At 32.7% G+C, this 18,171-nt stretch overlaps 1 protein-coding gene across 5 annotated transcripts; it reads right to left on the bottom strand.

Moving 5' to 3' along the window:
- Positions 1–2,615: 2,615 nt before the first annotated feature.
- LOC117168763 (F-box only protein 28) lies at positions 2,616–17,474 on the bottom strand. Of its 5 annotated transcripts, none has more exons than XM_033354519.1 (6): positions 17,370–17,474; positions 9,105–9,399; positions 8,776–9,024; positions 8,429–8,624; positions 7,923–8,314; positions 2,616–5,755 (listed from the first exon to the last, which is right to left on the bottom strand). In XM_033354519.1, the coding sequence occupies exons 2-6, from the start codon at positions 9,375–9,377 to the stop codon at positions 5,345–5,347; spliced, it is 1,521 nt and encodes a 506-aa protein (XP_033210410.1). In that variant the 5' UTR covers positions 9,378–9,399; positions 17,370–17,474; the 3' UTR covers positions 2,616–5,344. The 5 variants fall into 5 exon arrangements, with proteins under 5 accessions (XP_033210410.1, XP_033210407.1, XP_033210408.1 ...); XM_033354516.1 differs by lacking the exon at positions 17,370–17,474 and adding an exon at positions 16,804–17,235; XM_033354517.1 differs by lacking the exon at positions 17,370–17,474 and adding an exon at positions 17,006–17,235.
- Between the last annotated feature and the right edge of the window lie 697 nt (positions 17,475–18,171).

Here is an 18,171-nt window from a genome sequence, read left to right as displayed (position 1 = left end):
TTTTTTCAGAAAACATCACTGGCAACATAATTGCAACAAGGTAGAAAGAAAAAACGGTTTCTTTTCGCCTAAAAACGGCCAAAATGTGAATTTGTTTATAAATAAAGAATATAACATTTAATGTTAAATTTAAATATTCACGTATCATCCTCACAATGAAAGCAAGCGATTTCAGAGCAGAAATATACGTTGAAGCCGAATAACCCTTAATGTCGAGTATTTGTTAATACAATTTGTTTATAACAATTAACTATGCAAGTTAAGAATTTTTTATATTTTTTATACCCCTGTTCACTACATTTTTATTCAAAAAAATAAAAAATCTACTCTCACCATTTTCTGAAAAATTTAGTTCTGAATTTTTCAAAAAAAAAAATTCTAAAATCGGTGCATAATTGCGTTCTAAATGTCATTTTGAACCTCGTTTTCCGATTTCACCCCACTGTGCGTTGTTTGAGGTTTACACTGCGTGGCGCTAGCATCCAGACAAAATTCTTAAAGTAACCGATGGAACATTATTTAACTGCTACTAAAAGAAGAAGCACTTGAAGCCGCCTTCGTCCCATGTAAATGACAGATATTTTATTTTTAAAGTTTTTAACGCTGTAAGAAAAAGTATTGCGATTACTCCATAAGTTTCTAATGCAAATTTTAATGTAGAATTTGAATTTCAACCATTTAAAAGTTGATCTTTTGATGTTTTTTTTTTTTTTTGAGTTTCTTAAGAAGGAACCGAAGGAGGACTCTGCAGTGGGATCTTTAAGGGTACTTTGTAGAGGCTCCTTTCGTTTAGCACAAAATTTAATTTACAATTAACAAATTACAGATGTTAACTGTTAAGGGCATGTGACACAGCTAAATACCTATATTACCGACCACAGTTTTTCAGTTCACTGAATGTTTTTTTGAACCTAAGAACTTTTTTTGTAAATAAAATATCGAGCTGAAACTTTGGGAAATGTATTAGAGTACAATAAAGTACGTTTAGGTACTGCATTTTGGTAGGAACTTCAATGAAAATTATTTCATCTTTTTTCTGAACGTCAACATTTTTGGAACGTTCGAACTTTTATTATACATGAAATATCGGTCTCAAACTTTGAGAAATGCAAGATCCGAAAGAAAACTACGTTTAAGTACAAAGCTTAATAATAAAAGATGTAAAAAAATATATTTCAACAATCAATTCCAACGGCATCAGCCAATAACGTTGTACACGAAAATACGAACCCTGGCGGCCACTGGACGAGGCTCTAGAGGGTTCGTAATTTCGTGTACAACGTTACCGGCTGATGCCGATGGAATTGATAGTTGAAAATTTGTTTTACATCTTTTATTATTAAGCTTTGTACTTAAACGTAGTTTTCTTACGGCTCTTGCATTTTTCAAAGTTTGAGAACGATATTTTATCTATAAAAAAAGTTCAAACGTTCAAAAGATGTCGAGGTTCAGAAAAAAGATGAAATAATTTTCAATGAAGTTCCTACCAAAATGCAGTACCTAAACGTACTTTATTGTACTCTAATACATTTCCCAAAGTTTCAGCTCGATATTTTATTTACAAAAAAAGTTCTTAGGTTCAAAAATACATTCAGTGAACTGAAAAACTGTGGTCGGTAATATAGGTATTTAGCTGTGTCACATGCCATCGCTTGTCAGTAATTATAGGTATTGTTTTGAGAAATTTAAAAACTTAAAAACAAAAACAATTGCTTACGATTATTTTTGATGTTATATTGCGTTTGAGAAATTGATGATAATACCATTTTTTAAAGGCTAGATGGTTACTTAAGGGAGATAGTACATGTTCAAGGACGTTTTTTTCAATAATTTTTTTTGCATTCATTTTTATTTGACTTTCGCAATTATTTATTGTGTTGTAGGACATAATTTTGTCTAAAGAACAAACAATTTTTGTCATGTTTTATTAACAACCGGCCAAGATATAGGCGATCTAAAGAATCCATGTGAAAAACGGTCGCCATGATTTCTCAAATTCGGATTTTTTTCTCCATTTTTTCAACATTTACTGTGTCAAATTATTATTAAATATTAATGGGAAATCTTGAAGGAGGGCCATACGATAGCCAAGTCTTTTCCAAAAATTTACCAACAAAGTTTGATGAAAAAAGTGCGTTTCGAAAAAAACGCGTTTAAATTTAAAAAAATTGTGCGAAGAAGGCTTCTAATTTATTTCCAAGAGTATATGGTGACCAAAATTGAAAAAAAATCCATTTTTTGAAAATTTGAACATGCACTACCCCCTTAAACCCATTTTCGTACATGAGAAAGCATATAAAAAATATAATCTTTTCTCCGAAAAACGACGTTTACCGGGAGTGTTTCTACTCCTCAAGTTATGTTTATAAAAAATTAGAAAAAACGGCTTCTCCATTTGGTCTTACCGACGATTTCCAGGGGCCGTATTGTTATTTTTACGACTTAAATAAAAAATTACGTGTTTTACTGCGTCTGGTTTCAAAAAACACCCTGAATAATTCCACAAAGAGTTAAATGCCACTTCCTAGAAATGACACCGCCTCATGGTAATTAGATTATTATATATTATTAATTATGTATATCGCAGCCAAATTAAATTATTGAGCTCATCCAAATTATTCAAAATCAGTATCTTTTATTTACTAACTTTCTATTAATATTGTAGTCTACGCGACAATTGAATACTTTTAATGGTACTTACAAAAAAAGTATTATACATTTTGAATAATGAAATACCATTGCGTGTGATGCTTACATGTATTAAACAAGTTAACAGTTACAAAGTGATTTATTCTTCTACCCTACAACCGAATTATTTCTAACGTAAATTCGGCAATTAACCGCTTTCTGAAATCGCAGGCCTATACATATATTATGCTTTACTATATTAAAAAAAAAAAGATCACGAACTTCAAAATTTAATACAACTTTGAAATGCATCTGCAGAGAAATTTGAAAGTGAGACGTGAATCATATCGGATTATCGCGAACTTGACTTGCTCTCGTTTAAATGTAATGAAAAAAAGATAAGAACTTCTGCGCGATACTGGATTTTTTTCTGCAATGTTGCATTTAAAGTGCATAAAAGCCTTATAAAAACTTATAAATAAATAAGCTTTTTACAAGTCAAGAAAACTGGCCTGGACTCTGTTATTTTTAAATATAAATTCAATCTAAATATGACGAAAACTACAAAAAGCTATATATATATATTCCAACCCATTAATATAATTATACAAGTCTGAAAATCCACTGGAAATTAGTTTAATTGGATGTGCTAAAATATAACATGGTTAAAAAAAATGTTCTAAACTGCTGATGTATTATTCACAAAATTGGCTAAGTATTTATTTGCATAAATTCTGACCGTGCACGCGCACATACACACACAGACTCATTTTTCAGAAATGTATAAGAGAACTGATGCCGTGTGTGAAAAGTCAGTATTAGGAGACATAACTGAGAATTGATATGGTAATTAGTGCACGATTAATGTGTACTTGCGTGCAAGAAACGCAATCTTTAACGATTCTCCAAGGCAGACGCCTCCGTACACGCAACGATAAATCGAAACCTTTTCAAGTATGACCTACACAAAATATGTTTACAAGGAAAAGTCGCAAGATGTGCGTCGCGAAATATGCGTCGCAAGATGTGTGTCGCGAAATATGCGTCGCTAGATGTGTGTCGCGAAATATGCGTCGCAAGATGTGCGTCGCTGATTTGGCTGGGGCTTTACAGGGTGAAATTGCAGAAAAATCCATCAGGTAAGAAACGAAGGTCCATTAAACCGAAAGAAAGAATACACACCTGATGAACTTTCATCTACTTTCACGCTGTAAAATCCCCGTCGCATTAGTGACGCACATCTCGCGACCTCTCCTTTGTAGTGCTTTTTTCCACGTGGAAACTCTGTACGCGGATTCACACCATACAATATTCCATAAAAAGAAAAATAATGCAACTGTTGTAAATAAAAGTGACAAGACGATGAGCGATTAAAATAATATTTTTACAATTTATGGAGATTTGTATCAAAAAGTGTATATATCGAAAAAATAAACCCTTTCCCCTTCTCCAATAAAGTATGGTGCGAGTTAACCAATATGTTTTGTGCAACACATGCACGAGAATGGCAACATTCCGTTTCTGTAAAGCGTGCGCAAAGTTCCAGACTTCTCTATTCTGCAACTGTCCGAAAAACTCTAATAATTAATCTTAGTTTAAAAAAATGGTGAATTCACCTTAATTTTCCATGGGAACAAGTCCATTTGACTTTGTAGGTGAATTATTTATCCTAAAATCATGTTAGAATCATAAACTTAAATACAAGTGAAGTAACTTTATGAGTAAATTATTAAATAACTTCAAAATACTACCTTAACCTGTAAAAGAATAGGACAAAAATGGATCTTCCTATATGAATTTTCAGTCACAAGTGCATGAAAATCACTTTCAACATAAAAGTGTTTAATTTTTTAACAGTGCGAGCTAGCATGCGCGAATATGGTATTCCCTCACACTTTATCGTGCCGGAATATCGCCATTTGCTTGCACTTTTTGCAGAAAATATCGTGTGTGACGTGCAAGAAGCTATTCCACCAGTGTGAAGTTTGTAGCACTCTTGGAACAATCTCCTCCTCGCACTCGTTACACACTATACTATTACAAACACTGATCTATTTTCCCGCAGCATTCAAACATACACAAAATTAACAAAACACAAAAGAAGAAACTAATATATTGTATACAATTGCATGCACACATTTTTTTGTGTAAGTATTTTTATAGAGAGCCGCAACAAATGTTTTTCTTTTCTTCAGTTTTTCCACGTTCTTTGCGTTTTGCGCGCATATACACAGTAATACATAATATAATTCTCCTATTTTGCGTAACAATGAAGAAGAAACAGAAGGTATAAAAATGCCTTACGCCGCGGTATGACATGCTTTCTTCATTTACAATATTCGCAGCAACGTATATTTCTGTTACCCAAATATCTCCACACTATATGTACTATTATTCACAATAAAATTCCAAAGAAATCGCTAGCAGATTCCCGTCGAGGAATTGATGAACAGCAGCAGTTAGTTGCCTATGACGCTCTAATATCGCTTCACACTACTTAGCGTGCGACTGGGTTGCGCGAAAATTTGGTGCAGGACGAGCGGGAAACAAATTTTGTACTTTTGGATGATCGCCTAGATTATATTTCGCACTGCCACATAAGAGTTACGCGACCTTTGCAACAAAAAAAAAACCCTTTCCCATATACAAAAGAAACCCCCATGAAAATGCGTCATTTACAGCTTTCGTAGCACAATCACAGAATGTCTGTGCGTGATTAAACCTTTGAACGCTTGGCCTGGCGAGTCTTGGCTGTGCGTCGTGGCTTCTTCGTCCCATCGGTCGGCGATTCTTCGGCAGCTGAAGAAGATGCTTTCCTTTTCGACACAAGCGATACAGCAGGAGGAGGAGCTTTTGGTGGTGCCATTTCCAATGGAGCTTCGACAGATTGTGTCGTAGTTGGCGCTGGTAGCGGATTAATCGATTCCGTCGGGCTCGGAGTTTCTGCTGGTATAGGTATGAAATCAAATCCCTCCCCAAATGCCCCCTCTGGCAAAACACCTTGATTGGCAAGAGTCTGCAGATCATCAATAGGCAAAGGCATGGATTGCCCACAACCCCCACAAACTGGAATAGCTGGCGATCTGGAACGCCAGTACTGAAGCTCCGTCTTGCATTTATTCAACTCCTGCGGAATATCCAATCAAAATTCATCAAGTTGACAAATGCAACTAAACACAGATTCATTTTTGCGGAGAATGGGGAATTGCATAAGAAATAAAGTACAACATTCTAATAATAATGTAAATATTGAGGCCTGAGAACGAATTTAACACAACCGATTAAGTTTCAATTCACTACTCTAGGAGCTGAGTGTAATTTTGTGTGCCCTTCTAGGTCCGTCGGCTAGAAAATCGATTTAGGAAGGAAAAGTCCTCTATCATGTTTTTATTTAATCAATTCGAGGCGTCCCAACGATAGGATGCCAACGCACACGATCGACTAGATGATACTCAAACAGAAATATAAATAATAAAAAGCTAATCGAGAAATTAAGGCTGGAAAGTTTTAGCTCGCGGAATTGAGCAAGATGTAGCTAGAAGTTGGCCAAAACTGAAAGGTGGTCTGCTCGCTCCATCAAATAATGAAAGTTCTATCTCTGGCAAGCAAAGCATAAAGCTGTCATTTTTCGAGTTTAGGTTATCAGATTCTTATATAGACAAGAAGTGGCAGCTTCAATCTTTGCAAGCCCGAGATAGAACTTTCATGATTTGATGGAGCGAATGAGCCAAAACTTTCTAGCGCTAACTTCCCGGTTAGCTTTTTATTGTTTATATTTTTGGTTAAGTATTATCTAGTCGATCGCGTGCATTAGCATCCAATCGTTAGGACGCCTCGAATTGTTAACATAAAAAATATACAATTACGTTGAAAAGTGAAGAAAAATAAAATTGTTCTTATTTTGGTTAAAATATTTATTTCACAAGAAAAAAATCTTTAAACAAAAGTTGGACCACTCACAGAGGAGAAGTTTTGTCCCAGAGAACATTTTCTGATAAAAATGATCGATTTCGAGAAAACTTGGATTAAAGAAATAAACAAAATTTAGAGCCAGAACAGAAAAGTTATAGAAAGCAATAGAATAGAGAGCAATTTTATCAAGAAATTTCTAGAGGTAAAAGATATTCCTTTTTGGATCTGCTTCAACTTTCATTAAGAAAATTTATTCTAATGTTTATATTTCACAAGTTAATAAGCATTACTGAGTGTACACACTTCGACGTGCTATACCTTTAGCAATTTTTTAATAAAATATTCTGGAAATTTGTAACTCTTTGTGCTATAAACATGAATAAACTAAGCCTCTTCATCAACTTCTAATAATCGCAGGGTCTTGTAATAAAGCTGAATAATTTCCATACAAATTAAATAATACGATGACTTTTAAAAAATATTACTTATGCTTTGTTTCTTTTTAAATTATATTTTTTTGGTTAAAATGTAATGGATCCTTATTCCTGGGATAGAGGAAAACTGTACGGTGGCGGCATGCCGCCCCCACAAACCATCCTAAATTTTTTCTGGGCCAAAGGCGTAAATTTTTCGCCCTTGCAAAGGGCTCTCGCCTCTCGAGCACAAATGGCCTTTTCTATCTTGCACTCGTAATACGCCCCTTTCCACTGAGAATTAAATACGAAATATAAGAATTTTTCAAGTTGGCAATTTATAATTGAGAAGTGTAAAATTTTAAATCTGCTCATCATGATCTTAATTTCAATAAAAGATATAATTTTCTTTACTCTCATGTTCAACCTAAATCATTATTATTAGTAATTAAAACAGTAAATCCCCAAAATATTAATCTGAAGTGCTACAAAAGATCCCTATTTCGGATCAGCCTTTAGCATGCAACTTTCTGTACGGTTGTTACAACAAAAAATTGCATGACACGTGTGTACTGAAAAAAAAGTCGGCGGAAAAAAGGGAGGGAAAAAAAGACGGTGCAAAAAAGAGTGTGAGTTCTAAACATCGTCTCCTCTTTTGAGATCCGATGCAGGCAAGTGGGAGACTGGGTTCGGGCATTATTAAACAATCTGAGAGAAACTTGATTCATGTGATTTCATCGTTCGTCTTCATCTCTTTGCACTCATCAAAGTTTTCACACTCACTACGCTCATGCGCTAACTTTCAAATGGTGCTCAGAGTCTCCGACTAATGTAAAGAAATTCACAATCGTAAGAAATCATCTACTTTTCGCACTAGTTTTACAAATGTCTATTATATTTTATATTCTCTGGTGGACAGTTTTTACATAAAGTAAAGGAAAAAAACAGCGGGCCTGTAAGAGAGTGTACCTTCGTAAATACCTGTAGGAGTGTACTGAATTTTCTCGATGTTTCTTCATTTTTCTTATCGTTCTCATCGAGCCGTGTAGCGTACTCAACAATCTGCTTTTGCTGCTCAGCGATTTTTGCTTTGCAGCTCCGCAAGTCTCTGCGCATCAACGTCAGCTGACTATTGTACCTTTTCATGCCTTGCTTGATTTTACGGATTCTTTTTCGAAGAACCATATTCGACTGGGGCGGGGCGACGTTTGAGTCTAACATCCCACCGCCGCTGCCACCACCGCCGGGTTCATCAGCAGAGGAATGAGTCGGCGATCCTTCTTCTCCACTTCCTGCCTTTCCTCCCACGCTCATTGGTGCAGAGTCCAGGCACAAGTAAGGCTTATTTACATTACTAGCAGCTGCAAATAATAATTAAAAGTAGAGTAGTATTTAATCTATCATCTTGAAAAATTGCATCAAATGATACAAGCTGCACTTCAAATTTTAATAAGCCATGCACGCACACAACTTACAGGAGAATGTGCCTGTAAGATCCAGGAAGTCAGCTCCAAAGTAGGGAATTTCTGGTAAAGTAGGTTCAATGCGTTCTTTAAAGTACTCCATTGCCATGGTGCTCAAATCAAAAAGCTCATCTGTTACTTTGTAAGGCCTGGCCAGTTTTGGAGTGACTTTGATGTAATGAAGAATGCGGTATACTTCATCCAGAATCTGTAAATTACGTGCATATCATGATTGTGACATCAAAGACACTTGTTTTGTCATTTATAGAAAATGATAGGGTTATTGACGTGCCAGGTAACACCATGGTCGAAAAATCACGTCGTAATCAGGGAATGAAGTTGTGCAGGAGTGAACTTACTTCTCCTGGGAAGAAACAGCAATGTTTTCGTTCAATGTGTTTACCGAAACTCATCTGCAATAAAGTAAGTCGCATGTGCAGTGTTTCAATAATGTCTGACTCGCAGGCCAGTGGATGATTTCGACGTGCAGATTCACGACGAGGCATCTGCGCTTTGATAGCCTGGAAACGACTCAACATTTGTGCCTGTAGGCGTTGGAAAGTCGAATTCAGAATCGAGCCGCAGACCCGATCGAGTTGGTGACAAACCTGGAACAAGTAGGAGAGAGGGAAAGGAAGAAAACGAATTTTTAGATTAACGATATGTTGGCTAGGCGATATAAACTTACTGGTCGCAAGCTAGCTACAGTGTTGTAGTTCACGTAACTACAGATCTTTTCCAGTATTTCAATAGGCATATCCAAAAGATTTAATTGCCGGTGCATGTCTACCGTTGCTGCTGCTGGTGGACTTTCCACTATTTGAAGTGTAGAGAACGGTCCAGGCACGTGTGTCGAATTTTTGCGATGTTGTACCACTTCACCGACGGTTTCACAAACCGAACCTCCCCCACCACCACCACTAGTTCCCCCCATGTTACTCGACTGTCGTGTGGACACCATTTTGCTTGTTTCTAATCACCAGCTGTAACATATGTCAAGTTTCATTCGTCAAATTAGCGCAAACAGAAGATGGTTTTAACTATTTTTATATACAGGGAATTTGTTTTCAAGTGTCTCTACCCAAGAAATCGATCAGATTCATATTTGTGGATAGAGAATTACATTTTTGGAATTTGTGCGGACATGCTCTACTTCACGGATGTATTCTACTAGTTCCGACATGTCCAAATAAAAAGGTTTAATCGAGGTAGGGCGAAATAAAAAGGTGGCGAGGTATGAAGGCTTAAAAATCCCACATAAATAGTAATGGGAACACCAACGCCCTCTGAATTATGGAACCTTTCTATTTGGTTCTTCAGAGATAGCACCTTTTTATTTGGATATGCCGAATGCCAATTATAGTCAATTTTTTACTGGAAAGGTTTTTTTGAGCTCTAATAGACAATGCTGAAAAAAATTGTTAAAAAACAATGGTGAAAGTTGTATCAGAATTTAAAAAATTGATTAGAAAATCTTGGAATATTTTTTTCCGCAAAATTATGTAATTCTGAGTTAAATAAAGATAAAAGTGTTTATATCTAGTGAATTTGTAAGCTGTATGTTTTTTTTAAAGCCATATACTACGCCCAACTCTTGCCGGATATCCGAAAATTTTTGCACACTGCCTTTTTTTCTGAAATAAAAGCTTAGCGGCAATTCAAGCGACCCTGCAGAACTTGACATTTTTTTGGACAATGATCCATCAGCCTTAAAGTGCGTTCTATCGGTCTACGCAATAAAAGCGAAGATTGAGTGTTCCGAAGATAAGATAATTTTAATTAAAATTAGCATCCGATAAGCGTAAGGCTTAAATCCCAAAGTCTTGAAAATTCGACATATTTTCCTTGCAAGAAAAGCCTGGTAATTGTCAACTTTAGTTTCTGTTCGTACATTTTGTAATGAAAGCTCATTGACTGAGTATTGATTTTCCAAAGCAGTAATATGCCATTTTCTGTCATGTTCGAGAAACCAGACTTTGAAATATCCACCAGAAGGCATATAGTTTGGCAAAACATACTTTCAATTGATCGGAAGATCAAGCTGTAGTTCTTCGGCTTTATAGCCGATAGATTGGGTGTTCGACTCTTATTGCCTAGACTTTTTTACATTCTCATCAGAGAAGGTATTAGATTTGTGTAAAATTTGACCCCCCCCCCCCAGATTTTGTCAAATGTCTACGTTTGGAAACCCCCTAAATCCGAAAAATACGTTTTCACGAATGTGTCTGTCGGTCTGTTTGCATGTACACTGCCCTGCGAAAGTTTGGACTCACTTAGAAAAAAAATAGCGTAAATTTCATTGTTTTCTTAAATTTTCAATAACTTCTGAAATAGTCTACGTTTTTTAATGTTCTTAGGCTCATTTTGAAGCTTTTTTTTAACCGTATTGGGATCTGAAATCTTGAGGGCACCACTAGCGGCAAAAGCAATATGGCCGGCGACAGTAGGTAGACGTCTCATAACTCATGTAAAAACATTGAAAATTAGTCTCAAACCTTAACAATGAAAGTAACAATAGCTAAAATTTGTGATTTCACAAAATCTACACCGGCATGTAGAAACTTCATAGGAGAAAGAATTTTACATGCAGGAAACCTTCTATTTTGCGTAAAAGAGGTGGAAAATGAAACTTCAGTTTCTATTATTGCATTTTGTTTGCAAACTTCGAATTTAAAAACTCTTGTTGTCTAAATAATAAATTCTTCAATTTTTTCCCCTCATAAACATTTAAAATGTAATATTAACTGTCGACATTTCAATGCAAAATTTAATTGATATCAACTTGAAATGACAAATCAGCTGTCACTTTTTTCAGATTTGAGGTTATGTTGATATATTTGTACATAAAATAGTATTTTTATTTAGAATCTGCTTTGATTATTCTCACTCGGAGTTTGAATTTCGTGAATTTTTTACTTTATTCTGTTTTATTTCTCGAGCCATATTATCAATAAATGCTGTAAATGTACTATAAGATTTTTTATATATTTTTTTAAAAATAGGAGTTTATTTACATTTCAAAAAAAACGAACAGTTTCTGGCTTTCGAGCAGTAGAAGAGCAACCAAACACACAAAAACACACTTTGCTTTTCGATTTTCGTGGCGAAAACTCCATTGATAAAGTTCGATTCATTTTATTTGTAACTTTTTATTTATCACTTTTTATTTTTATCCCGGTTTCACTGTAAAAAAACACTGTAAAACCTTTAGAAACATTATTTTCGTATATTCGCCTACACTTCCCGTCAAAATTTACCAACTCTCAGGGCTTTCCGATTCAGTCACCAGGTGGCATATTCGAGTATTTCAGATCCCAATCACAACAGCTTACGAGTATGAATCGTTAAAAATTTCTTTTCGAATTGCAAGAACTTGGGTTTGTAACATAAAAGTTGGAAAAATTGAAATATTATTTTTAGTAACAAAAATATTTTTGTAAAATATATGAAACATATAATCATGAATTTTCTATGTAGTTTCCCCCAAAATATATATTTATTTAACTTTTATTCTGATTTGCCTATAGATGCTGTTGAGATACGGTGAAAAAAAACCTTCAAAATGAGCCCAAGAACGTTGAAAAACGTTGACTATTTCGGAAGTTATTGAAAATTTAAGAAAACATTGAAATTTACACTATTTTTGCAATATCTACTTAAAAACTAGACAAATTCGCTTCACCCTGGGCCTTATTTTAAACAGAATTTCGAAAACAATCAACCTTTTAAAGACACATTTTTTTAGCTTCGGTATAATTAAAACGATACATACAAAAAAAAAAGATTTTTTAAAGTGAGTCCAAGCTTTTGCAAGGCAGTGTATTTATGCCTGTCTGTCAGCACGATAAATTTTGAAAAAATAATTCTTTCAGATTAGCCTCTGTTACTCTTTTAGTGTCCTAAACTAAAGGTCAAGTTCGTTAGCCAGCCATTTTGGATACAAATTCAAAAAGTGAGCGCCTTTTGAATACTTTTCATATCATTTTGTCAAAATTCAAGAATTCTCTGTTCGGTTATTCACAGTATTTAAAAAGTCGAATAATTTATCTAATGACTTTTTTCATAAAATAAAAAATTATTAAGACTTATAGCATTTACAAAATTCCAAAAAACACAAGAAAATGAACCTTTTAAGCCAATTAACGGACGATATGAAAAAATGGAAAGAGAGAAAAAAGTTTCTAAAAGAATGCACAATTTTTTTAAACGGGACACTGAAACTTCGTCTGCTTTAATACCAATGCAAGTTACCAATAAATTATAATGATATACATTTATGAGAATGATATAAAATTGCAGGGATAAACTCGAGTGCGAAGCACGAGATACGTGATGAGAATATTTTCGTTAAAGCCGAAGGAGCTTTAACAAAAGAGAATTCACAATCGCCAAATTACTATTGTAAATACTTTCATCTTTTGCTTTCAAAAGTCTATGCAGAAAGATCGAACGCGAGGTAATTACATTATCGAGCGCGAAGCGCGCTGTAAATGCATTATCGAACGTGAAGTGCGAGTTAAATACAAACAGTAAACTGAAATCAGGCCTAAAAAATGTTTGCATGCTCCGAATTTTTTGGAATTATTATTTTTTTAAACATTGACATTGCAAATGTACTGTAAATAGTTTGTTAAAAAAAAAAGTAATATCAGCAATGATTTTGAATTAAGTGAAAACTATTCTTTGAAATTTCAGAGCGGTACCAAGTCATATTTTTTTTTTAACAAAATTTTCAGAATACAATATAAATTTTCCCGGTTCGCAAACATTTTTTTACGGTCAATAAAATTAAAAAATTAAAACTCTAAAGTTAAGCATTTTCCAGTTAAACTGCTAAATTCAACAATTTTAACTTTTATCAATAATTGTAGAGTTTAAAAATTCAGATTCAATTTTTCAGAATTTGCAAATATATTTTAAAATGAATTGAATTTTTCCTACAATGTTTAAAAAATTCTGCAAATGTGAAAAACTTTCCTTAAAAATCTTCCAGACACTTTTTTGAAAATTTCATAAATCTTTTGAAAATTTCATAAATGTTCTCTTAAAACAATTTTTTAAAATAAAAAATAATTTTTAATTATCCTAGAAATCGTAAGAAAATGTTTTTAAAGCCTTTTCTAATTCTTAAAAAACCTCTAAATGTTGTGTTTTAAAATTATTTTAAATCTCTTGAAAACTTCTAAATATCTCTTAAAATTACTAAAAAAATTTCTAGAGTAATAAGCGTTCAATTGTTAGTTATAAATCAAAATTCAACAATTTTGCTTATAAAATAAAAAATTTTTAAATACAACAAAATACAACAACGTGAAACCAAGAAATTAATTTTTTACAAAGTATCAAAAAATTGAATTATGAACTAAAAAAATCAATTTACAGCCAGAAGTGGAATATTTACATTTTCAAATAAAAATATTAATTTTCAAACAAAAAATTAATTCACTTTCTGGAAAATATTTCAATTTTCAAAAAAATAAAATCAATAAACTTCATGAAACAGTTGGGTTTTTAACTAAAAAAAAAATGTACCAAAGAGATAATTTTAAACAGAAATAATGAATCGTAAACAAAACCATTTTTTTTTTGTTTAAGCAGTTTAACTTTGAACAAAGTAGTTGAAATGTGTAATAAAATAAACTTCTTTTGCTCCAAAAATAATCATTTTTCACCAAAAAGGCGAATTTTAAGTTAGAAAATTATTTTTTTAATAAAAAAAACTATTTTTTAACCAAAAACGATTAACTCTTAAGAAAAAATGTTAGGCTGACATTTTAACTAGAAAGATTTTTATTTTAAATTAAACCAAAAAAAAAATTGAATTTTCAAACAAGAGCTATTTTTCTACTAATAAAAATTAATTTCCAACCAAATCCATGAATTTAAACTAAAAAGTTAAATTATGAACTAAAAAAAAATCCATTATCAACCAGAAGTGGAATAGTCAAATTTTCAGTTAAAAACATTAAAAAATTATTTAAAATTATTTTTCAACAATAAAAGAGAAATTCTCAAAAAACAATGTAATAGTTGACATAAACCGAAAACGATTTTTATTTTGAGTTAATTTTTTTTTTAATTCAACCAAAAAGGACGAATTTTTAATCAAATTTCTACCAAGAAAAATGACTTTCCCACAAAATACATAGAATTTAAACTAGAAAAGTTGAATTATAAATTGAAAAACTCCATTTACAACCAGAAGTGGAATATTTAAATTTTCAGTTCAAAAATTAATTTTTTAACAAAAAAAACTCATTTTCAGCAAAATATTTTAATTTTCATGATAAAAAAATTTCAACAAATAGTTGTATTTTTAACAAAAAAAAAAAACTTTATTAGAGATGAATTGCAACTGAAATTATGAATTTTAAACAAAACCATTTATTTTTTTATTGAAGCAGTTTAACTTTGAACAAAGTAGTTAAATTGTAAAAAAGAAGAAATAATTTTGTGCCAAGAGGAATTATTTTTTACCAAAGACGAATTTTAAGTCGAAAAATTATTTTTCAACAAAAAAACTATTTTTCAACAAAAAACGAATAAATCTTTCGAAATAAATTTTAGACTTACATTTTAACCAAAAAGATTTTTGTTTTAAATTAAATTTTTTTTAAATTAAACCAAAAAAGATTATTTTTTCCACCAAAAGCTTTTTTCTATAAATAAAAATTAATTTCCAATAAACCACATCGAATTTCATCTAAAAATTTGAATTTTAAACTAAAAAACTCGATTTACAACCAAAAGTGGAATATTTAAATTTTCAGTTAAATCATTTAAAAAAATTAATTTGGACAAAATATGTAATAGTTGCCACATAAACCGAAACAGATTTTTGTTTTAAATTAATACTCTTTTAATTCAATCGAAAAACATGAATTTTCAAATAAAAAGTTGAATTACAAACAAAAAATCTTCATTTACAACCAGAAGTAGAATAGTTACATTTTTAGTTAAAAACGTGCATTTTTAAACAAAAACCTAAATAATTAAAAAAAAAAATTTTAATTTTCAACCGTAGAGATGATATTAGTACTAAAAAAGATTTTAATTTAAAAATTTTAAAGAGGAGAATTGAACAAAAAAAAATCGAATTTTTCACGAAATTGTTGAATTCTCAACCAAATAGTCAAAAATTTTAAATAAAGAGGATCACTTGTTAACCAAAAATTGAATAATTCAAAAATCATAGACAAGATTAATTCCCAATTATAAGGATGGATTTATTTAACAACAAAAAAACGGACTTCCAAGTAAATTCATGAATCTTTAACAAACAAAAATGAAATTTCAAAAAGTTGAATTTTCAACCAAAAATATCATTTATTAAATCAGTAATTACTAAAAAAGTAATCAGTAACTTTCACAAATTAAATGAGTGCTTGTAAATGATCTAATCCGTAACTTTCCATGCGTTCCACGTTAATTTTAATTATTTATTAAAATATAGAAGTTTAATTAATTAAAGTTTAAAAATTAAATTCATTAATTCAGTCAGCAATATTAACTGATTCACATATTAAAACGACTGTTTTTTCAGTAGAAATTACTGGGTTTTCAGTTAAAGCGTGCTTGATTATTTAAATCAGAAAAATTTTCACAGAAAAAACTGAAAAGCGATTTTTGTTTGACCGATTATTATGAAAATGCAACTAAATGTCCATCGATTTTTAATAATCTTTACATTAAACTAAAAATTGATTATTCTCTCCGAACTATCTAGAATGAGCAACGCGTGGTGCGACTATACGTAATCAACGAATAAATTTTCCTCGATTTTTGAGCTTGTAACTGAGAAAACGAAATTACTGCTATTTGTGACAATAAGTTTGTCGTTGACAATTTAATTATTTTCACAAACCCCTGCTCCGAAACCACAAATACCCAAATTTTCTCACTACACTTTGAAGGACATGTAGAAAAAAAAATGGAAGTTTTTCACTTCGCGTTAATCACCTTAATATACAGATGAAAGCTAAACCCCGAAAAATCATATTTTAAAAAGAGAAATATCCTCTATTATCTCTGCTCAGTGCACACGAAATGGAATTAATATGCACGAAAGTCACGGTCAGTCCCTATTTCTCTCGATTTTTTTTATCGCGGTGGTATCACTATTGAAAGAAAATACACGATCTTTCATGTACGTCAGTTTCAATTGTAAACGCAATGTTGAAAACGATTTCATCCATACATTAGTTAGGCAGAGAGAGACAGAGAGCGTGAGACAGGCCAAAGGGGAGGGGGTATGATAAGGTGAAAGAATAGCAAGAAGAGTTGATAGCGGAGAAGAGAAATTGAGATTTAGAGAAGGAAGGCGTGAGAAAACAAGAAGGAGGAAGTTTTGATAAAGTATTTTTTGAACAAATCGTGGGCCCTCATACCCTTTATTCGAAGAAATATCACTGCATCTGTGTTGGCGTTTTCAGCGACATTTTGACGGGGTGTCTGTACCTCGGTCTCCGTGCTCGTCTCTCTCCCGACACACCTAAACTCACCTACACACATCAAGTCACTCACACACATGCACAGAAACGCCCGTTCATCACGAAAGTCCAACAACGCAACGCGCCTGCTTTCTCGTACCTCGATCTCGATTCTTCTTCACAAAGCTCACTTCCTTGTACTCCTACTCTTTCTCCTTCTTTTTTCACCTCCTAATGCACAGAGTTTGTCATACTCCCACTATTTTTTTCAACACTAGTTTTTCTCTGGAAACAAGTTCACTCGCGATGTGCACTAGTGCACTATGTTGCACTTTCGTGTGCCTGTGTGTAAATGTGTAGTACACCAACAGGATCACACAAAGATGGCGTAACGTGCTCGAGAAAGAGTGGAGGGGGAATGGGAATTTAGCTTGTTGAGAGTGGGTTGGGTTGGGTTGTCCCCGACCTATCCATTTTTAAAAAACGCTTTTTTCATACCGTTCTTTTTTTTCTCGTGAACTTACCGCGGAATAATGTTTCCTTCCGAGGTGGAATTGTTGATTGCAGGATTTTAGATGCTAAACATGGCAAATCGGAACATTTAGATCTACAATGAGAACCTCTACAATGACGTTGCCACTAATCTACGCATGCATGAATAGCACTCACACATGCGTCGATATAAAGTATAAACTTTAAGGGCATGTGATACTTAACCGATTCCTACTTTATCGACATTTCTTTTTTTTCGTATCTAACCAATTCCACGCGAAATGAGTTTTTGAGCTAAAATATTAAGAAAATATAGGAAAAGAACTAAAGATCCTTTATGTACTAATCCATTCTCACAGATGCCAAAACAAAATTTCCAAAAAATTTTTGTTTGTTTGTTTGAAATTACATATTTTCAACAAACATAAACTTTATCAAACTATATTCTGCAAACAAAAAATTGCACAAGGAAGCTTTCAAAGAGTTATGTTCCTGAAAGAAAACTACTTTAAAAAAATACTCAAGAAAGTCAATTTGTAAAAAAAAATTGCACAAAAATGTTCACAATAAGAGAAGTATCTAAAGCGACAAATTAGAGACAGATAAATGATAATTTCAGAAAGAGGGAGAACTTTTTTATTATTTACATTTTTTGTAAATGTACAAATTTATTAGTACAGTTAAACCTTGATTATATGAATCTCGATATCTTGAACATCCCTTTATCTGGAGCCCCCATTACTAGTCGCCTATATCCCCAATCTTTGGAATTTTTTAAACTGCGCTTGCGTCGCGCCGACAACCCGATTGGTCACCGTTTGCGCGCTGAGTTTG

This window comes from Belonocnema kinseyi, chromosome 3 (genome assembly GCF_010883055.1).
Source record: "Belonocnema kinseyi isolate 2016_QV_RU_SX_M_011 chromosome 3, B_treatae_v1, whole genome shotgun sequence".
Taxonomy (NCBI): domain Eukaryota; kingdom Metazoa; phylum Arthropoda; class Insecta; order Hymenoptera; family Cynipidae; genus Belonocnema; species Belonocnema kinseyi.
This window is presented reverse-complemented; position numbering and strand designations above follow the sequence as displayed.